The 22,572-nt window shown below is 43.5% G+C and overlaps 3 protein-coding genes across 4 annotated transcripts; 1 reads left to right on the top strand and 2 right to left on the bottom strand.

Moving 5' to 3' along the window:
* Window positions 1–333: 333 nt before the first annotated feature.
* LOC308114566 (E3 ubiquitin-protein ligase rnf146-like) lies at window positions 334–4,444 on the bottom strand. Of its 2 annotated transcripts, none has more exons than XM_080471557.1 (3): window positions 4,303–4,444; window positions 3,450–3,509; window positions 334–2,995 (listed from the first exon to the last, which is right to left on the bottom strand). In XM_080471557.1, the coding sequence occupies exon 3, from the start codon at window positions 2,984–2,986 to the stop codon at window positions 1,841–1,843; it is 1,146 nt and encodes a 381-aa protein (XP_080327683.1). In that variant the 5' UTR covers window positions 2,987–2,995; window positions 3,450–3,509; window positions 4,303–4,444; the 3' UTR covers window positions 334–1,840. The 2 variants fall into 2 exon arrangements, with proteins under 2 accessions (XP_080327683.1, XP_080327684.1); XM_080471558.1 differs by having other exon boundaries at window positions 4,140–4,413.
* Window positions 4,445–4,494: 50 nt separating this feature from the next.
* mdh2 (malate dehydrogenase 2, NAD (mitochondrial)) lies at window positions 4,495–6,650 on the top strand. Its single transcript, XM_080471556.1, has one exon. The coding sequence runs from the start codon at window positions 4,619–4,621 to the stop codon at window positions 5,630–5,632; it is 1,014 nt and encodes a 337-aa protein (XP_080327682.1). The 5' UTR covers window positions 4,495–4,618; the 3' UTR covers window positions 5,633–6,650.
* Window positions 6,651–7,157: 507 nt separating this feature from the next.
* On the bottom strand, window positions 7,158–22,131 carry rspo3 (R-spondin 3). The gene is made up of 6 exons (XM_080470679.1): window positions 21,094–22,131; window positions 16,697–16,891; window positions 15,965–16,108; window positions 15,706–15,852; window positions 15,345–15,530; window positions 7,158–8,165 (listed from the first exon to the last, which is right to left on the bottom strand). The coding sequence occupies exons 1-6, from the start codon at window positions 21,191–21,193 to the stop codon at window positions 7,942–7,944; spliced, it is 996 nt and encodes a 331-aa protein (XP_080326805.1). The 5' UTR covers window positions 21,194–22,131; the 3' UTR covers window positions 7,158–7,941.
* Between the last annotated feature and the right edge of the window lie 441 nt (window positions 22,132–22,572).

Here is a 22,572-nt window from a genome sequence, read left to right as displayed (position 1 = left end):
TAATCACATCTCGCCAGTAATTTGGACATTACAAAAACATAAGTGCGCAGAGAGAGATGAGGGGAAGCAGTTCAGGTCCCTAGAGGCTGCCAGGGCCTTGTTCACTTTCAGGGGTTATGTTTCCTGGATAGAAACTCAGCTGGAGTGTCCGTACCTGTTGTGGTCAGAATACCAAACATCTTCAAGGTGACGGAAGGGAAGGAAAATGGCTGCACTTCAAGTTCTGCTTGGAATAGCAAAAAAAAACAACAACTAAAACCAAACAAACTTACTATCAGAGTAAAAAATAAAAAGCCAAAAATCACCCAGAGATTGAGACAAGCACACAAATATCAATTTAGGATGATGAAATGACCGTTTATTCCTAAATTATAAACCATAACAAAAACTTTCCAGGCAAAAAAAAAGTTACACAAACTTCATTCAGGTTGGAAAATCTAAAACAGCTGATGATATTAGCGTGTAAGAAATATAAAAAACAACAACTTAAGATTTCCACAGGCGAGCCAACAGCGATGGCATCTCTTACTCCTTCAGAAATTGTAAGAGGACCCATATGAAATGCACAAAAACAAAGTAAAAAACATTTAGTTAAACTGAACATCAATTCTCCAGACCTGCCAGCCAGCATCACTTCGATAGCTCTCTCTTCAAACACGTACAATTCACGAAACTTTAGGAACACACCAATTGAAAATACTTTAGAGGGACTACAAGAATATTAATGAGGCCAGAGCGGACTCGACAGCTTTCAAGATGAAAACACAGATTTCACATTAAAAAGCCAAATTATTTAAAGCTGGGGAACGTTAAAACAATCTGATATGTGCACATTTATTTAGGAAGGGGCTAGAAGTCATTTAGAATTTGCAAAAACTGCAGAAAACCTGAAGCCTTGTGACATCCTGAATAAAAACTATGTTAAATATCAAGCTTGAGATTTAAAGATCCACACAGTGTGAGAATGTCATGAACGGCTTCCATTACCTTTCCTGATTTCAAATGACTTGGATTTCTTCAAACCAGAATCAACTCTACTCTTCCCAAGAGTTAGTGTTTAACAATAACATTTTTAAAAAGGGAAAGGCTGTGTAATCCAGGAAATTATCTAGGTACGTTGGGAGTAGGGAGACATGTATTCAAGATTAAATTCTCTGTCAGAGTTCTTGGATGACTTAAGCTTGAATGAGCCCTGTTCTGCGTGCTAAGTTAGCTGGGAGAGTTAAAGTGATGATAAGAAAGTGGTCGTTCATGATAATGGCTCAGTTCCATTTCCAGGAGTAAAATCCTCATTATACTTTCATTCACTACACATCAAGCTGGTCTGGGACTCCCAGAAGCCCTCTGGGTGTCACTGAAGAAATGTAAACAATACAAGCAGCTGGGGTTGGCAGAAGCAGGGTGTCGACTCAATTCTACCGTTGAACATAAAATACTTCAAATGAAAGGACTTGATACACCTGAACACCACCGTGAGTGTGTTAAACATCTTTCACATGCAGCGCTGAATAAGATAATATAAGACTTCTTGGCTCACAACAACACCGTTTGCTGATCTGTGCCTCCACTTTCAATCTGAGAACCGTCACTTCCAGTGTATCAACCTGTATACCTGCCGAGTGGATTGTAATGATCCACACTGACTGTGATGAACCATCGAGGCACCAACAAAGAAGAAAACATGGCTTTGTTTGTTATTGAATGCGTAGTGCTTGATGCCTCCTCCGACCAAGCAACACACCCACATCCAGTCTGTGACTTAGTGAACACCAGCATAAAGTGAGGAATTAATTAATGGAACAGAACAGAGCCATTTAGTGATGACAAATTAAAGATCACTTCACACTTCAGTCACTGTACACTGGCCATCGGGCATTCTGGACCTTCCACTGCTACTGGAAGAAGAGGAGGGAGAGGTGGACGCTGCACGAGGAGGAGCGGCTCTGTCCTCTGGATTCAGTCTTTGTGGCCTGTCTGCCAGGGGTTCCACACGCTCCCCATCGCCCCTTTCCTCTTCTTCGTCCTCCTCTTCCTCGTCATCACTCCAGTCTCCAGATCCAGACTCGTCCACGGAGGTGTGAGGGTCGGAGGACCTGGAGGGTGAGGCCTCCTCCTCGTCATCTTCTTCCTCGCCTTCTCCAGTCTCAGAGCGCTCATGAGAAGGTGTGGGCCTGGGGCTGATTTGCAGCTGGGAGAGGGCATCCTCGAGAGCCGGGCTCGTGCTGGGGCCGGGCTGACCCCCAAGGGATGTGTGAGGCCTGGAAGTAACTAAAGGGGCTGTCACAGTAGAAGAGATACCTGTAACCTGTTGCTGGATACCTGCTACTGTAGTATCAGCACCATCAGCAGAGTTTTCTCGACTTGCCCCAGTCACACCCTCAGCGTCCAAACGCAGTCCTGCCACTCCCTTCTTGGGAATATCCAAAACGTCCCTTTTCATCTTTCGTCTACGACCGTGCTCATTGCGCCTATACTGCACCATGTTCTCTAAATCAGCTACATACAAAAAACCAGCAATCAGCATCTCAGCCGTTTTCTTGCCCTTTGAGAAAGCGTCCTCCAGCTCACGGCTGGTTCGCTCATCATATTGCCACCAACCATTACGGCCCTCGTAATACCAGGCGTGATCACTCGTTGCCCCGCCGCGACCGCCTGCCGACGCTTTCAGCTCCTCCGGTGAGAGTAGCGTGGGCCTTTCCAGGAAGTCATCCGGCACCTCCTGTCTGCACAGAGCACACCGTTTGCTCTGCCAGGACGCTCCCTTCACACACAGGAAACAGAAGACGTGATGGCACGGCAACTGGACTGGGTGGACACAGCTCTGCAGGCAGATGGCACACTCTGGTACAGACAAGGCCGGGGAGGAGTTGCTGGAGCCGGAGCAGGAGGATTCTGCGCTGTTCCCACTTCCACCACCACTATTGCCGCCTTTCTTACTGGATGGAAGGGAGTTCACAGAGTGGTCTACTTCTCCACAACTAGCCATCCTGAAGAACTGGAAAAGAAAGGGGACAATTGACAAGAAAAGAAAAAAATCAATAACACACTTATTTGTATTATTATGTATTTTACTGGTTTGCATATTATTAAAGTTACTTGTGTAAATAGATTACACTTGCCCAGTGTTTCATTGAACATTCCGATGTGATCCAGTACAATTTTTAAAATGTTTACCTTTTTAAAACGTGAAAAAGCTTTGTGTTGCTCAAGATCTTATGGCTTAGAACTACTCCTCAATAGAAGTGCTATTGAACATTACTGCATTTTGTTGTTGTGTTGCCCACCCCAAGCAAATACATAAAGAAAAATTATACAACATATTCATGAGAGCAGATACAGTAAAGCTGTTGTCGTGGATCACATCATGAACACGTGCATCTAATGAGGGGGTTGGTAGATAAATGTCCCCTTTACCGTCACACAAAGCAAACATGGTATTTCATGCTTACTCAAAGTAGCTTCAGTGGTGATGAATCATTAGGAGAGCTGTTGGATCTTCAATCGCCCCACTGCATCAAGAAAACAAGTAGATTGTGAAAATGTAACGTCAACCAATCATAACAATGGTAGCAATGTATAAAGATAATATAAGATAAGACTTTATGGTCTCACAATAGGGAACTCTTCATAGTTGCTGCAGCAGAGGACAGTAATACAAAACACAAACAATGTGGAGAATGTGAGGGATGCTGTTGCTGGCAGCCGTGCTGATTATGTGCAACTTTAGCGATATTATGAAAGGTCATTCCTGACGTAAACATCCCTAATGACCTGGAAGTCTCGAGTGAACGCAGATTATTTACGTAAATTCACTTAGTTGTGACTGAAACATAAGAGGTTGCTTTGCTGGTAAACAAAGGGCTGCTCTGTTCACGATAGTGCCACAATCAGTTAACCGAGTCAGCTGTTACAAGTTTGCTCTGACTGGAGCCAGCTGCCCTCCAGCAGAGGCAGCTATCACCGGAGTCACATCCACGGCGAACGGTCCAAAACAACTTGTGAAGCAGACGCTGAGACGCACAACATCCGCCTCAAAGCGAGGCATTTGTTGTTGCTCCCACGAACACAAACATGAGTCCAACCATTCGGCCGCTGAAGGAATAAATGTAATAAACAGAATCCCGAAAAACAAAGAGAACCTGTTGTGGTGAGCGGACGCTGGCTATTCCGTGGGAAGCGCTCCGACTCCAGCAAATAGACGCAGCTCGTCTGACGGCGCTAGCTTATTTTCGCCGTGGCGACATAAACAGTCGTGAAAAACGTTTCTCCACGAAACAAACGGTACGGAGGCTGTATACGTACCGTACCGCTGGATCTGGTTCACTGTCACAATTCGTATGACAGCATTTATGCACGATGCTAATTTAGCGACTTCCAGCGTTAACTGGCTTTGTTTTCCTCCGAAAGAGAGGCAGAGGATAAAGGCGAATACGTAACTGTGCGTGGTGACGCAAGCTGACGTAAAATGGCACGACCTCTCTCTCTCTTACACGCATGCGCGTGGAGGCGTCTTCCTGTTCGCTCGTGGCTAGTAGAGGACGTTGGTGTCACAGAGTAGAGGGGCTCGCCAGGTTTCCTTATTTCAACCAAAACAACAGAAAACAGAACCGCAGAGAACATGTTTTCCCGCGCCGTCAGACCCACCGTCAGCCTCGCAAGGAGCCTGTCCACCTCCTCGCAGAACCACGCCAAGGTGGCAGTGCTCGGGGCTTCAGGCGGCATAGGCCAGCCGCTGTCTCTGCTGCTTAAGAACAGCCCCCTGGTGAGTAACCTCTCCCTGTACGATATCGCCCACACGCCCGGTGTGGCGGCGGACCTCAGCCATATCGAGACAAGGGCCCATGTGACCGGCTTCATGGGACCCGACCAGCTCGACGCGGCTCTGCAGGGCTGCGAGGTCGTGGTCATCCCCGCCGGTGTGCCCAGGAAACCCGGTATGACCCGCGACGACCTCTTCAACACCAACGCCACCATCGTCGCCACCTTGGCCGACGCCTGCGCCCGCAACTGCCCCGAGGCCATAATCTGCATTATCGCCAACCCAGTCAACTCCACCATCCCCATTACTTCAGAGATCATGAAGAAGCACGGCGTCTACAACCCCAACAAAGTGTTCGGTGTCACAACCTTGGACATCGTCAGAGCGAACACCTTCGTGGCAGAGCTTAAAGGTCTCGACCCAGCTCGCGTCAACGTGCCGGTCATTGGAGGTCACGCTGGAAAGACCATCATCCCCCTCATTTCCCAGTGCACACCCAAAGTGGAGTTCCCTGCTGACCAGCTGTCCGCTCTGACCGGGAGGATCCAGGAGGCCGGCACTGAGGTGGTGAAGGCCAAGGCTGGAGCCGGATCTGCCACCCTGTCCATGGCTTATGCTGGCGCCCGTTTCACCTTCTCCGTGCTGGACGCCATCAATGGAAAGGAGGGAGTGGTGGAGTGCGCCTTTGTCAGGTCTGAGGAGACAGAGTGCAAGTACTTCTCCACACCTCTCCTCCTGGGCAAGAACGGCATTGAGAAGAACCTGGGGCTGGGCAAGCTGACCGCCTTCGAGGAGAAGCTGGTTGCTGATGCCATTGGAGAGCTGAAGGGTTCCATCAAGAAGGGAGAGGACTTTGTGGCCAACATGAAGTGAACAGGGGACATTTATTTAGTCCGAAACAGCGACTGTGATTGATGATTTGTTCCAGTTTAAGTTAAAAAGCATCAGGGTAAATCTGGAGACCTGTCAGTGTTTCCTCTTTCATTTTTATTTGAGCGGTAGAAATTATTCAACTCCAAAATATTGCTTTTGGTCTTTTTTCTGTTTTATTTCCCTTACATTTACAAACATGGCTTTATCTGACACCTGTGGTTTGTGTACATACTGTAATGTGACTTCTACATTTTGCAAATCTCAAAAATATCCCCTATATTTTCATGTACAGTCTGAGAATTCTCTGCTGAATTGACGAGGAGGAAACACTGTATTGCCCGTTGATGTGAATGCAGTAGATGTTGTTCAATGAGCTAAAATACTCACTCCACCAATAAACAGATTAGCTTTAAATTGCTTCTTTTTCACTCCTGATTTTCAAATTATTACGGTGACATTGAAATGATTGATTAGAGACACCAATAACTGATAGTCAAGACTAGTCCAGCCATTTTGTACACTTGTTTTGCTTTGGGTGGCTTTACAGGAGCTGGAGCGTGTTCTAGCTGACGGTAAGCAAAGGTCAAGTTTTATCGCTCATAGGCCATCAGTCCATTTACAGCGCAATCATAAGAACACACTGATGCACATCTGCCACGATCAAGAGTAACTAATTACATAATATGGGCGGGTTGTGGTTGTGGAGCTTTTGCAGGTACAGAGACAACATGTGAACTTCAAACAGAAAGGCCATGACCCGGCTTACTATGTCAGATCAGGTTGACAGTTAACCTACATTTAAACAAGCTGAATGTGGTGAACTACCAAACCACTCTGGATTAGTTTGAGAGGCACAAGTGAGTCATAGTAATTGTACACTTGAATTAAGTAAAGACGTTCAGTTGTGAAGATTGAGCATCGTGTTGATACTTGTCATCACTTCTTTGTAGTGGCATCAAACAGAACATAACCAACAGAAACATTGAACCATATGACTTACTGTTATTACAGAGAACTACTTTTGTTGGTCGTTTATTTCCTGTGTTTCAAAGTGACATATTACATAAAGTAATTCTGTTCATTGAGGTCTACAAACATGCCATCCTTGCTAATTGGCCAAATTCTGAGTGAGGGCTTCTACCATGAAGATTTATAAGAATTATGGGTGCTGATTTAATGAAAAGCTGTTTCTAAATGTCCCTAGCATTCATCCATTTGGTTTGTTCCCTCTGAATTAAACTTAAGGTTCCCTGATTTCAATGTTTAAAAAAACAAAAAACCTTCATTCCAACAATTTGTTGTTTCTTAGGAGGGATATTGTGGATGTGGGCCAGCAGTGGCCTTCGTCTGATCTGAAGCACATGATTCCCTTCCCAGGTTCAAAATCCATTCCCTCCAGGATGAAAGCATAACACTTAAGTTTGTTGCATATTGGTGCTGAGGTTCACGCTGTTTCGTTCTGAAGAGCAGGCGTTTTGGTGACGATTGAAAAGATGAAGGTAAATAAGTCGTACCAGACACAAATACAAACCCAATATAGTTTTATTTGACATACAGGTGTTTTGCTTCCTAGTCAAAGAGCGTTATTGAGAGCACAGAATCCATTTACATAAAAGAAACACCAGTGATAGATTAGATTTGTCACTTATCTGGATGAGATTACCTTGTGTCCAAGATGTACAAAACATGGTTTTTGAGTTGAAATCCACAGGATGCAGGTGCCCCTGCAATCTGTCAACTGTAGTGATTGTGAAGATGTCACAAAATGACCAAGATTCACATAATTTCCATCTCTTGACAAATTCTGCACCAAATAGAGATCTAAAGCACAGAAACAACAATAAACAATTGTTCTACATATTGCTCTAAAATCTACATTCAAAAACCAAGATGCGCAATGTTGTACCATAGCCCCATTAAATAACCATATCAACAAGCACATAACACCTTTGTCTCTCTGTCTGATAGTTTTCCACACATTTACAGACAGTTCTCGCTCTGTTCTTCAGTCCCAACAGCAGTCTCCGCAGTGTCTCCAGCACTTTTTCAGGTGAGACACCCTCAGCGGCGGAAGTGAACAAAGTGAGGCTATGGGGTAGAAATAAAGACTTTCTAAAGTCATTAGTGGCCCAAGCCTTGTGGCTGAATGTGCCCCATTCCGCTTGTGCATAAACAGTATATTCAAATCATACAGGTAGCAGCAACACCCCTGCAGAGAGGGGTCGTGGGGGGCAAACAGTGGGTGAGGGCAGGGAGATTGAGGGGATAACAAGGGCAACCTGGGGACTCATCAGACCTTGTTCCAGGTGTTACTGTACAAGACTTTCTTCTGGGGAGAGCGGCTCTGTGAAGTGGCCTCTGCGGTGCCTGTGCTCTGTTTTGTTCCTGTTATCAGAGTCCTCGCGTTCCCCCGCGTCTCTCTCCTTTTCTTGCTCCCTATCCCTCTTCCTCTCCCGTCTGCCCTCCTGATTCTCCTTGTCTTTTCGGTTGTTCCGATTTCTCCGGTCTCTCCGATCATTCTTCCTGCGTCCACCTGAAAAGTAAGGAAAATTGTTGTTAGTGTCATTTCTTCTTTCTCTTAAGGCAGGATTTAGTGAAAAACAAGTTTTAAGGAATTAATGCTGTATATTGAACAGAAAAATCTCAAATTTGAAAAATATGACCACAGCTATTCTACAATAAATTAAGAATTATATCTATTTTACATATTAAGAATTCCGTGTTTTGTGTTGAGGCCACTGCAGAGTTGACCTACATCTATTATTTTATTGAATATTGTCTCAAACGTTTTGTTTTTGGGACAGAAAATTAAATAACTGAGCCCTAAAAGTCCTTTTCGTGTGTAAATAGACATACCAAACTATCCTATTTTCACCTTCGCCAAGTTGGATGAAGTGGAAGCAAAAGATGGACAACCAGCTCCTTTCATTTCGACTGTAAGGCACAATGTTGACCGCTAGGGGTCAGTGTACGACCACTAAATGTAGCCACACTGTCAGCCTCTATCAGCTGTTGCGGCTCTCTATCTGTGATGAGCAGACCTTTGTCCAAAATAGAAAGCCTTTAAATAAACCCTCGTTTTATCTTCTCTTGCAACACCATCTCATAAACAAAACCAAGAGTTTGGGAATGCTGACGACTTATCTCCACTCAGGCCAGTTATTAATGATAATAACAAGATCCACCCTCAGGGAGGTTGGAGACAGGAGCCGCAGGAGAAAGCAGAGAGGCCCTTTTCCTGTTGTTGTACTGCTGCAGCTCATGTGTGAGTGGAACGGAGCAGCACGGTGTGCTTGGCTGTTGGCTGGACAGTCGGGGATTGTGAAACTGCTGAAGTCGGCAGTAGGCACAGACACAGTGAGAGAGAAAGGGAGATAAACCACATGAGAGAAAGAGTTCTCTGTCTCATGTTTGGCCCCCTGCACTCATCATTTCCCAGTTCGTTCATTAATCAAAGCAGGTCTCTGGCTGGACCACAGCACATGTTTGAATGACATCTTTTGAAAGAGTAATCCAAACCTCTCCCTCACCTGATGTGTTTTAACCTTTTAGATATTATAAGAGGACAAAAGGATGAGACATATCTCAATGGATACCACAGGGTAGTTTTGAGGTTTAATCTCCCGAAAGTAAAATGTGAGTCAAAAGGAGTCCCATCAATGATTGTGAGGTGAAATGTTTCATAGACGGATGAATGAATAGAGTAATCTGGTGCACTGAGTCATTCGGAGTATGCCCCCGTCCTCTATAAACACAGGAAGTCCCCTTCGCTCTCATTGTTTTCTCTGTCCTGACACCATAACTATTTACAAGTTCGGAGGATTAGTCATACTGTAGCCCCGGTGCTTTTGTCGAGCCAGAGGAGAAATCTAATCCATGCCAGTGTTGAGATGATTAGGGGAGTGTTTATCAACCCAACCTGCAGTTAGTTAGTTGGCACAGTTTCTGGTGGTCTTTTTTGTAAGCTGTGTGTTGACATGTGCATAACGGTCTGTAAATGAGACACCTTCAGAAGATTTGAAGCATTTTCAACAGACTTTCAGAACCTTAACAAAAATCAAGATTTCATGAAAAATATCTTCATGACTCGGTGGCTTGCAGTGACAGATTGGTTGGCAAGAACAGTCCTCCTCCCGTATTGTGGGGAAGTGTAACTTGAACCTGAGCTGAAATGGCTCCCTTGAGTAAGACGAGACGTTTAGACCTTCCTGAGGGTTGTTTGATCAGTACCAGTGATGGTTCAGTAGTGTTTGCACTGGGCTGGCCAAATCCTCTTGTAAATCAAGGTTAATTGGCTTATTAGCTAGTATTTACATTTTCCAACCTAGTATGCAGATGCAAATACGTTGACACCACTAGAGTTCATGGTAAAGTGTTGGCATGGACAGAGCATTGTACAGAGGATGTGTGGTCTGTCGGAGCAATGCCATCTCGCAGCAAGAATGTTCATGGTTCTAAATTGCTGGCCAGTGAGACCAAAAGTGGTCCAGCATGGCATTTGCATTTCACCATGGAATAAGTCTAGTCCCTTGCTAACCTAACTTGGAAAAGTGAGTTTAGAAGATATCGGTATATAGGAAGATAGAAGATAAATTCATATATTTTCAGAGGCAGCTTTTCTGCCCTCTGTATTTGCACGACAAACAATCTCACATAGGGTTCAAATGCAAAAGCTGGGTTTTGTGCCCTCTCTTTGTGAAAATATGAAAAGTGTCACTCAGACACGAGTGACCACTAAACAAGTGAACCGAAACCTTTTGAAAATCCGACCTGCTTCTCAACAAACAAGAAGGCAGTCTGATTAAAGTTTGACTGAAATATTTAACTAAGTGCAAACCAAAGACCTCCATGGCCGGACCAAACCACAGGATGTACTGGGTGTCAGAAGAACCACGTCCTTTCAGTCGATCATGTGCAACAAAGGAATTCTTGCTGGTGTTTCAACACTTTCATACATTCTCTTGCTGAGATTTATTTCTAAGCAGTTAAGCATGCCATCACATTAACTCCTCCATTTGCATGGAGTTCACTATTGAGAATTCATGAATACACCACAACAGCCATTCAATGTGTATTTATCTGTTTACATCTCTTAGTTCACTGTCACAAATGCGAAGTGTTAAACTTTATACACGGGTCCAGAGATGAAAAAAAGTTAACCACAACTTTGAAAAATTACTTCAATTCATCCAACATATATATGGAGCAATCATTAGGCCACTGCAGTGACAAGGTTGAGTTAATACCTTGCTAACTGCAGGTGACCTACTTATTTATGTTGATTTTAGAGGATGTAGTTCTAAAGAGATCCCATAAGCCTTCCTGTTCTATCCTGATACCAGCCTGTTTAAAATCATTTGATCCATCAGTCGTCGTAATGTTTTATAGCGATGTCGACTGTGTCAATGAAGCAGCGGGTGGTCTAATTTTCTGTTAGGAGACCTAGACTCTGGTAAAATAATCATTTCAATGACAGTTAAATATGATTACAATCTAAGGTACAGGTATCTGTTTTTCAGGCACTGGTATGTTGAACTATTATAGAAAGCGAAGGGCTGTCTCCTGTCTTCATCTCAATATACTTCTCCTGCAGATCTGAGAGTCTTCTACTTTTATTTATATAACTGAGCCAGACAGGATCAAACCATCCATTTAATGTGGTGTTTGACGATATAACTGTCACAGGTGTGAAGAAATGGAAACATAAATTTGAATCTTTTCCTGGACCATTGTCAAAGGCTGATAAAAGTGAGCGCAAAAATCTATCAGAAAGGTGTGCTATAGGGAAACAGTTGTAAATCCCCCAAAAACCTGTCACTCCTGTTGTATGAAGTACGTCTGTTCTTTGCAGACTTCACGTTCTCCTCCAGACCTTCCTGTTTGTAATTTGCTTAAAAAATGTATTGAGACAAACATGGTACCAAAACAAAACAAAAAAAAGACATTTGTGTCACATTATCATCAATGTGGCTCCAATAAAAGTGTTGTCTGTGGCTGCTCTCTTATTCTACATTGTGTCACACTCCGTTCATGGAGCACAAATGTTTGTCATCGTTGCATGTTTACTATGATCTGTGGTTAATGAATAGAAATGTGCTCAGAAATCTGTAAATATTTTTCATCCAATGTTATTCCACCGAAATCCCTGTTTGTGGTGTAAACACAGTCCTGAGTGCAGCCCGGCGGAATGGTCTGTGACTGTCATGTAACAGAACTCAACTGTAAAGAAAACAAAGAGGAGCTTTACTCAATGGGAGAAAACACATGGTTTGTTGAGTGTGAGAAGTGCATGTGAATGCTTGCACAATAAGTGAGTGTCCGGGGTAAAAGTCATGGAGAGAGGAACATAAAGGTGGATGGTAGATCCCAGTCAATAGAGACTGAGAATAAGAAGCTGAGAATATGGAGAACAGACAGAGGTCAAAGTAGAAAGCAGAAGGGGGCAATGAGGATGAGAGGACGTGTGTGTCTGTGTATGTGTGCACAGTTGGAGGGGCACTGTGTGTTTTATGGTGGCACATCCTCTGTGGCAGGCGTTCTGTCGTCCGGGGAGCTTTTGGCGGGAGCCAGGCCGGGATTAAAGGCTATGGGTTGTCCCACAAGTGGAATGCCGGGGCTGTGGGTGTGTGTAACCCCCCCCCAACAGACTGGCTGGTACAAGCTTGATTAGCTCTATGTTTCTCTGTGTGTAATAGGGAGGTGTGAGTGTGTCTATGTGTGTGGGAGTTAAAGGGGACGGAGGTTTACAGAGGGCACACGGCCTATCCGGCTGCAGAGATAGAGAGGTGAACAGCAGGTCGACTGAAGGACAAATTAGCCGGCATTAACTTGAGAGAGAAGGCGGCAAATGAGGATGTGTGTGTAAACATTCACAATCTAGCAGTGGATAAGACAGGGGCAGTGCCAGGTTTCTCGGACTCTAATTCATAAATGCCTGCGTATTCGCCACAATTTTACAGCTTTCCTGACATGACATTTAATCTAAAACTCGATTTATGTGTTCATATGGACAAACTGCTGTTGTGATTTTCGAATTGTTCCTTCCAACTGGGGGCAGTAAACGTGACTCCACCATGAAAAGATTATTTCAGATTTTGGAACATATGCCTTTTTTATTTCACGTCAGCTAGAATCTGATGCTTTGAATGTGGTGAATAGCTTCTGCCAAGAACAAGTATCATCTCAAGAAGTAAGTTGTGAATACCACAGACATACTATAAATAGATTTATAGAAGAAAACAAAATGATGAATGTATTTGGAAAGGCATTGTATTGTATGTAAATCAATCAATCAACGCTTGTTGCCATGTGGAAGTTAATGTTTCTATTTAGCAAATCACAGTACTAAACTAACTGTAATTGACATACGTGCAAAAAGGAAAAAGCTACACGCATTTATGACAATCAAAGTCCACTTTGCTTTTTTAAAAAGTTGAACCTTTTTCGCAGACTTAAAACTCAATGTTTTCATTAATTTTGACAAGTTGCAGTCCAAATGAGAGATCATGATGGTAAATGACGATACAAAACGTACAACAAAGAAAAGAATGAAACAAAGAAATGTTGGCCTGTAAAAACATTTGACGGCATTATATATTAATGAGCCAAAATTGAGATACTATGTCATTTGAAAGTCAGGAAAATAAGGAAACTGAAAATCAAAGGCAGACTAAGGAAAATAAAAGTAGCTAAGTGGGTTCATAAGGACAAGAATAACTGCATTAAGGAGAGAACAAACCAAGATAGGAGGAAAAGGGCAAGAGGACGTCCAAAAGAGGAGGAAAGGATGAGGACAAGGAGAAGGATGTATCAGTGTCGGAGGGCTGTTGGAGGATTACTGGGGGCTCTCTGAGGTCGGACCACTGACCCCCTAGCGTGTGCAGAACGTAAACAGCAAGGAAAGGATGCGCCGAAGCAGATAATTAGCTCCCATTCACCAGGGATCCTGCTGGAGCTTGGGCAACTGAGTAATCGCACCAAGGGCCAAGGTTGATAAGCAGGGTCTGCACTGGATGTACACACATCTTTCTTTCTTTCTTTCTTTCTCTCTCTCTCTCTCTCTCTCTCTCTCTCTCTCTCTCTCTCTCTCTCTCTCTCTCTCTCTCTCTCTCTCTCTCTCTCTCTCTCTCTCTCTCTCACTCTCTCTCACTCTCTCTCACTCTCTCTCACTCTCTCACTTCCCTCTTCTCTCTGTACCCCCTTCACCAGGCTTGGTTAGATCAACAAAGCTGTCGACTCTACATTAAAATCTCGGCCCCGACCCGACTGACTGGGAGCGCCAGCAGGGAGCTTATATGGGGGTCTATGTTTTCTTTAGTGTGTGTGTGTGTGTGTGTGTGTGTGTGTGTGTGTGTGTGTGTGTGTGCGTGCGTGTGTGTGTGTGTGTGTGTGTGTGTGGGGGGGGGGTTATGGATCAGGAGTGGGAGAGAGAGAGAGTCAGGGTGACGGAGGGCACATTTAGAAGTCTGCCTTACAAATATTGTCAACACAGTTGACTCTCTTCACTAATTACCACCACAAGCAAAGACTATGTAGTTATTTTAGTTATGTGCCCTCAGTTATGTGCAGTTATTTTAACACAAAGTTTATATGTGCCCGTGCATCAGCACGCGCATATACGTGTGTTTGGGATGCAAGTGTGATTTTGTACAATTGTCTGAATTGGGGGGGGGGGAGAGAGAGCGAGAGAGAGAGAGAGAGAGAGAGAGAGAGAGAGAGAGAGAGAGAGAGAGAGAGAGTTATTGTGTGTGTATTGGCAGCTGTGGGAATAAACCAATACTGATCCCCTGGTGGCCGCGTGCCTCTCAGGGGGAGGATGTTGATGTTGAGCTGGCTGTTTCTGCTCCGGAGTCAACTGCTTTTTTGCTGCATCACACACACACACACACACACACACACACACACACACACACACACACACACACACACACACACACACACACACACACACACACACACACACACACACACACACACACACACACACACACACACACACACACACACACACACACAGTGTTTGTTCTGTAAGTGTGAGGCCCCAGGGGGGTGGATCTCAGCCTCCTACCCTGTCTGCAATCTGTCATTTAACACTACAGAGCCCAGGCGAAAAAACAACCAGCCGTGGCCGCCAACCACCTCAGTAACCACACACATGCATACACATAACACAGGGCAATCGTAAATGCACCGCACCATCAGGCTTGATGAAGAGATGGGGCCCGTCTGAAACCAGTTTTCACTCAATTCATTAGAAATGATCACGCTATTCCCTGTTTTCTGGGAGCACAAAAAGTGGTTTTACTGTTTAAAATCCAGAGAGATCTCATGGGAAAACACATAACATACCCATTGCAACATCACACATGTGTGTTTCCTTCACTGTCCTCGCTCTAGCCACAATGACAGTCCTCTGAGTAAACAGTCATTGGCCTGAGCGGAAGAATGGCTAGCTCTGGTTGTACAAGCTGAAATAGCGTGGTCTGGAATTCATACAGAGTTGAAACTGTGCCATGTGCCACAAATACAGAGCTGGCAGTGAGCGTGACGGGCTGGCAGTGGCTACAACTGAGAGTATATAATATACAACCCGTTTGGTTATTCAGTTTTTGGCATTCTCGGTTCATATGTTTGTTCAGACGTCTCTAAAGTCATGAGTTGGCGCTCTGGACAAGGAGAGCCACTCAGCAGCCATTAAGTTTGTTATCCTTACCTGGACACTTCTTCCTCTTGACCAGGCACTCTCTGATCTCTGAGATGTCGGGGCAGGGTTTGCCAATGGGTGACGGGTACTGCAGGACCTGCCTTGTTCGGGTCTCCTGGCCCCGTTTGAACCCACAGGTTCTGCCAGACTTGGAGCAGGGGCTCCATTCACTCCACTCACCCACCTCGCAGTGCACTGGGACAGGGAAGACATGGGAGTGAAACCGTAAGGAACGAATAGTTTTGATTGCTGTTTTTTATTTCAGTTTTCAGAATTCTACAACCTAAAACAAGGCCCACTTACTTACACGAAAACCATGTTTTGGCTTTTATGTTTTTATGACACATCCTCACACACGCACTGGACTGACCTTGTGGCATGCACTCCATTAGTTTGTCACTGGGTTCGTAGTCCTCTGGACAGACGTGGTGGCACCTCCCACTCAGCTGGTAAAGGCCGGGCCGACATCGCGTGCACGTCTCACTGTTCGCACATGACTCGCACTCTGCAGGGCACTCTGCAAGCACATATACTGTATGTGAGTTTAGCATCACTGTTGTTCCACTTATCTAAGGCCATGGGAGGGTTAACACTATGACTGTCATCGTCACCAAACTCTGAGCACTCACGGGGAACACACTCTCTTTGTGTGTCGCTGCGGATGAGGCCTTCGGGGCAGTTCTCCTGGCACTTGCCCAGGTGAAGGTAGAATCCTGCTCGGCAGCGTGTGCAGAAGTTCTTGTTGAAGCAGGAGTCGCACTCCGACCTGCACTCTGACACAGCAACACAGACCCACCGCCAACAATTATTCAAACTGTGTAAGTTATTGCGTTTGTCCTGTTTGTGTCAGTGCATGTGTGCATGTTTGTGTGTTCATGTCTGGCTTGGATTGAAGGTATAGCACTGAAGTCAAATTGATGTTTGGCCAAATGTTTAAAGTAAACTCAACACTTTGCTTTCAAAGAAAAAATCCTTAAGTGGATGACTCTCTTTTTTTTCAATTTTGTTCACAAGCATAGAAGTTGCCATACTTGTCAAGCTTGTTTCAAAGATTGTTGCTTAAGATGATGAATAGAGGATGGAAGAATCAACATTTTCACAATGATAAGAAGCCAAATACACTTGGAGAAATACAGTATTGTGTGAATCTGCTTGCTTTGAGACAGGACTTTGGAAATTCCCTCAGACAGCAATGAAACGAACTCCAGAGACATCTGGCTTTCAATACCATGTTGACTTGAGTTAATATCATTTTTGATGGGTTCATTTCAATTGGAAGCAATCACGGAGGAGAATGCTCACACTGATTTGATGTTCTGATTCTTGCATGCGAGTTCAGTGTATTACTAATCATGACTCACTTGTGCAGGTGTTTCTTTCTGGTGACCGTGTGCCATAAAAGCCTGGAGGACAGGAAGTCATGCACACTCCGATCTGCTTCATCCCAATCCTCTCCAAGTGCATGAAGAAGCGTGGCTTGCAGGACAGACAGCCATTGTAGTCGGAGCAGGTCAGACAGCCACCCTGCTGACACCCAGAGGTCACACCCGAGAGCTCTGTTGACGGAGGCAGTGAGACGTGTTATACTTGAATAGCTGTACTAATCCTAACACGAGAAAACCTTCATTAGAAAAGTGCCATTCACACATTTTTCACCAAGATCTTTCAAACATTTAAATCTGTTCATTGTCTCACTTTTTTGACAATTTTCTCTTCCACATCTGCTTTTATTGTTTTAAGAGTTTAACCCAGTGGCTTTCAAAGTGCTGGGTGGGCCTTCTCCCAAGTGTGCATAGCAGCAGGAACAATCTGGGATTCAGGGGGATGTCTATGACTGTTTTCAACAAAAGATCATGGTGGAAAGGAATAAGTGGCAGTTTAAATTAGTTAGCATCTTATTGAAACATGTTTTCGGAACGTACAGCAAGTGTAATAGTGTTGTATGTGGTGCTACTTAATGAAAATTGAATTGAATTGTAAATGAAGAGAACATTAAACCGTACAACAGTCACAGACTATACATAAAGACTTACTAAAGGTTTTTAATTAAAAGCGTCTGGAGAAGTTGTGCTTTTTCACTGCTATACTGATTCCTCCTTCTATTAATATTTTTTAACATGAGACACATTATTACATCTGGCACTCAACCAAAAATTACTACTCAGCATGAGATGAAGCTGTGTGGGGCCACTATTTTTCAAGCTCTGTGAAAAATCATCTTTTAATCCATTTTACCAACTAAAAGCTCCAAAGGGCAAAGTTAACCATCAACATTCCCATTCTATTTGCTTTTAATTTAGTTCCAATTTAAACTTGCAATTTTGGAAGTGTGTGTGGCAAATGGCATGAGTTTCATTTGTGCACCATACAACAGCATATGTTTATTTCAACAGTTTATTGTCGTCGATTGTAAAAGTCATTACAAAACAGGATCAGGCTGATTTTCTTAAATGTCCACATGAAACCCATCTGAGTTTAAATGTTTCCTTTTGTCTAACTTTGGTATTTCGTCTAACATGTGTTTTGCTTTTGTAAGGCATTATTGTGCATACTGTTACTCTTCAATGAAAAGCTGAAATCTATACTTCCATATTTAATCCCACTTTTGATGTCATGTGGGATATGCTTGTGCATATACATCTTACAGATGAGACATCTGGGTGATTGATAGGATGGCACTATAGGTTTAGAAGCAGTTTCCAGTTTGAAAAAGGAATACAATTTGATTGAAAGTGACATCAATTGTGTGATAAAGCATGGGGCTTAAGCTAGAGTCAGCTAAGTAATTATTGATCAAAGATATGACTTACAATACAAATTTCTTGACACTTACTGTCGAAGAAACATTCAACTGCTGGCTTTCATTTGTTCTTCTACTCTAATATGTGAGATGATTCACCACAGTTTGTCTTCCATAGATCTAAACCTGGATTGAAGATATGCTGAGTTTGTCCAAGAAGTAAAGTTATGACATGTATGACGGTAATTGCTGAGAGCAGGTTGGTTGGACTTCCAGCATAACACTGAGTACAAAAGAGGGCATTCCTCAGGGAAACCTTCAGAAACACAAGAGCGGCTTTGTGCTCTTGGATATTCATTCATCTTCGTGTCTGAGGCACAATTACACTGTCTTCATGAGGCACATGGTTTAACACATCACATATAAATGCCTTGGTATGGTTGAATCCGCGTTATGGTTCAACACTGCTGGTTTTTGAGAAGAGGAACAACTCATGTTGTTCAGCTTTGTTTACCTTTAGTTCCATGAGTGCAGTAATTGAAAATCCACCTCTGGAGAACCCATAGGAATAGGTTATCCTCTTCAGCCTTGCAGCTTCATGCCACTGGCTTAGGCTGGCCATCTTTTTCAGTTCAGGGTTTAGCTGCCAGTTTACCATAGATCATGGATTTTTCTGTTTGAAATATCTCAACTATCTTTACAACTGCTGTTCATTTGTGCACATGTGTTCCTGCCAAGCTGCTCTGTATCACAGAAGCCTTAAGACGCAGGAATTCGGCCTTGCCCTTGTACTTGGACCAGCAAAATCTCAGTTGGACAGCAGTGTCTTGCATAACACACCGACAAAGTCATATATGCAATAAGCACGCACTCACACGCACGCACGCACACATAAACTACGTAATATTTGTACAGTATCTCCTGTTATCCTACTGGACTTCATGTCTCACAGCATCATCACAAGCAGGAAGCGCAGGCTTGGGTTTTGTCTCTGCATGTTAATTCTGACCTGTTAACTGAATGGTCATTGACTCCCTACTTACGCTTACCCCCTTCTTTCCCTCTCAAGTCTGTACTCATTCACCCCCTCGCACCAGCTAATCTCTCCATCCTACTTTATATCTCGGGAAGTGTTACATATCAGCATCATTGGAGGAAGTTTGGATTTGAGGAATAACTCATCAATTAGAGGTTACTGAGTCAGAATGGAAGGCGGAAGATTAGTCCTCACTCTACGCCAAAATGAAATAATGCTTCAATGTTGCCATCCCATCTGCAGAGCTGAATCACATTACGATATGTGAATTCAGATTATCTTTTCTAGTCTGAAAAAAGCTAATTTTATCATCTTGCCTGCAGCAAAAGTCATACGGGAGGTATTATTACATTTATGTGTAATTACACAAGAAGTGATCTGTATGTGCAGTTTTCAGCCTCTGGACATAAGTTTGAAAAACTAAGCATGCGTGCTTTCATGCTTTTTCTCTCTTACACTGTGTTGAGAGGCTCTTTAATGTTGTTTATAGGGAAATAAACACAGAAAGGGAGAATTTGTGTATTTTGCTGTGTAGCGCATGCTGCACAGCAGACACTGCAAGCCCGACATGTTCTACATTTGTAAAGCACAAACACAGATTTAAGCAAGAATGCTCCTGTATTACATTCACCCTGTCAAATTGCCAACAAATGCTGCTCTCTTTTTGGCCCAGTGTGTACATGTGAGCTCTGTGTACAAAGAGATGTGCACACAGAGAGAAGTTGCAGTCCCAGGTGGTATAGATACAAACATCACTCTGAAGGTCTATTATCGTAGATCACAGACAGTTTTTGACCACGCTGGCAAGTGTTGGAGGGAATATTCCAGTTATCATTGCTCTTCTCTAAGAGAGTTAGTCACCAAGCACATCTGGAGACCCAGAGTGATAAAGTGTGCGTAGGAAGAACAGGAAAAATATATTTTATTGATACTTATTTCATAGTGTCATGGAAAACGCCTGGTCATTGCCCAAGAGATGAGACACAGATTCGAAGCCAATAGCAATATACTGCATGGGGGATAAAATAAAACAGATCCAAAATGCTTCTGGTAAAAGGAAACCTTCTGTTTAGTTTCCAGTAATTCAGGGAATATCCTCGTCCAGTTTCTGTTCAGCATTTAGATGAGATCTCCTCACCAGGTGACATTAGAAGAAGCTTTTCTAACACCGTTTCAGAAAGTAAATTAAACAGCTAAATGTCCTAAATGAGCACTGAGACAGTAATGAGAACTGACAGCCGAGCAGCAGCTCCGTGCCTGAAGTCTGCAGTTCTGACCGCTAGAGAGCGACGGGAACCAGAAGGCTGGAGGCGCAGGGTAGACGGCAGGTGAGGCAACAATTAACCTGCCAATTAAAGTTAAGAGGAAACCAATCAAAGGTGTGGTATTCTTTGTGAAAACACTAATGAAATCACCATCACAATTGTGTGGACGTGGCTTAAAAAAAAACAGCCCATTGCAGCAGAAGATTCCACGTTTAAGGGGACAAACCTTTGATACAGAAAGAGATGGGACATAAGAAAATTGTGAATAATAGCCTTGATGTTTGCTGATTTTTTATTTTATTATATTTTATGATCCATCACGAATTTCTTTTCCTTTATCATATTAACTATTATTGACCATATTAACATCAATCAAACAAAGATGGACTGAAGTTTAGCTTAGTGACCTGCAAATTAACCATTTTGTCGCACAATAAAAATAGTGTACCTGTCGTTAAATAGTTATATTTCAAAAAAGATTTTTCGAGATAAGAACAAGATGAGTTCCTTTTGTCTTCTTGCTTAATGAAGGTTTACATAGATTCATAAATTGAAGTGAGTTGATTGAAAACAAACAAACAAACAAACAAACAAACAAACAAACAAACAAACAAACACACAAACAAACAAAAAAAATGATCTAAGGAAAAAGTTTTCTAAAAGTTTAACTTACTGCACCCAACAGCAGGCAGCGTACCCTGCTTCTACTTTACTCACGTTTATGTTGCCGGTGCCGAGAGCTGCTGTGCTGCTGACATCCAGTGTAATCCATGCAGTGCAAGATGATCAAAACAAAGGAGATCAGTTGTAATTGCATAGTAGCCCAGAGGTGAGACTCGTAAAAGCCAATGTCAATGTTCACCAAATCAATTATTGGTTAGGATTCCTTTTTCTTCCCCCAGACGTAGACAGAGGCTGGAGTGAAGATAATTCCTGGACACAGCAGGATCCTTAGCTATGCGGTGATATGTGGTGATGGTATGTGGTGGCCCAATGATTCCTGGGCCGCTTAGACTGTAACATCCTGGATAGGGTCCACATATGTGCCAAGAGAGCAAGACTGACTCAGGTATCCGTTATCCTTGCTGTGATGAAGAACATCCCCTTGGAAAATCAGCAAAACAGGCGCACCAAAAAGCTTGTCATCCGTCGCGCGCAAGTGGAGAACAGAATCAAACATCAGTATTGACCAAAACCTCCCAAAAATATTTTAAACAACTTACTATCATTAATTTTTTATCGCGATTCTCTATGTGTTTTACATGATAAATCCATTCGTATGACTTCAAATTGGCCTCTGTCTGTCTTCCCCTCCGCCTGTCAGTGGAGATGCGCCGTGCGTCCCGGCGCGTGTGGATGCGCGAGTGTGCCAGGCGCGCCGAGGCTCTCGCCTGCACCTCAGCATCAGCTAGGGCAAAAAAATTAAAAATAAAAATGAAAATAAAAAATGAAAGCAAACACAGGATCAACACTGGAAACCACCAGATCAGTTTGTGAGTTGTCTGCTCCGCAGGACCCCGCTGTCAAACACACACCTCCTCTGAGCTGCAACCAAACCAAACTGAATCGAACTCTCCGCAGTTTCAGCGCTTTTCTGCTTTGCGTGCAGGACCCATTCACTCCCCTCCTGCCGGCCCGCTGATGACTTCAGCCCTCTGCTGTCTCCCTCTCTCTTTCTCTTTCTCCCCCTATGAGCTCTAAAGTTTATTTAGAGGGCATGCCCTCTGCGTCAGAGAGAGAGACAGAGACCGACAGACAGAAAGAGAGAGGAGAGAGAGAGAGAGAGAGAGAGAGAGAGAGAGAGAGAGAGAGACGCTGAAATTATTTTAGTGAGGGTTTACACATGTGTACCGTTGCTTGTCTGTGATTCATGTTTGCCAGAAGTTGAAACTTGATCAGAATCAAATTACTCATTAATTCATTTTGAATGGACATTCGTGGACACGAGGACCTCCTTCTCATGTGTATTTTCCCATTTTTTAAATTCACACGTGTGACTCCTAAATTCTTTTCTGAAGCTTTCAGGAGAAACGTTTCTTTTCCCCAAAGCAAAGTAAATCACATAACAATCCAGAGTCTTTTTGAATGATTTTTAAGAAAACACTGAAGGCACATCAGCCAACTTTCATCAAGGAGGACAGCAGACATTAATCAAGATGTAATTTTGTTCCTCTCAGTGCCTGCTTTGACTCGTTT

Source organism: Lipophrys pholis (assembly GCF_963383615.2).
Source record: "Lipophrys pholis genome assembly, chromosome: 9".
NCBI lineage: Eukaryota > Metazoa > Chordata > Actinopteri > Blenniiformes > Blenniidae > Lipophrys > Lipophrys pholis.
Note: the sequence above shows the minus strand (reverse complement) of the source record. Positions and strands in the feature narration are given on the sequence as shown.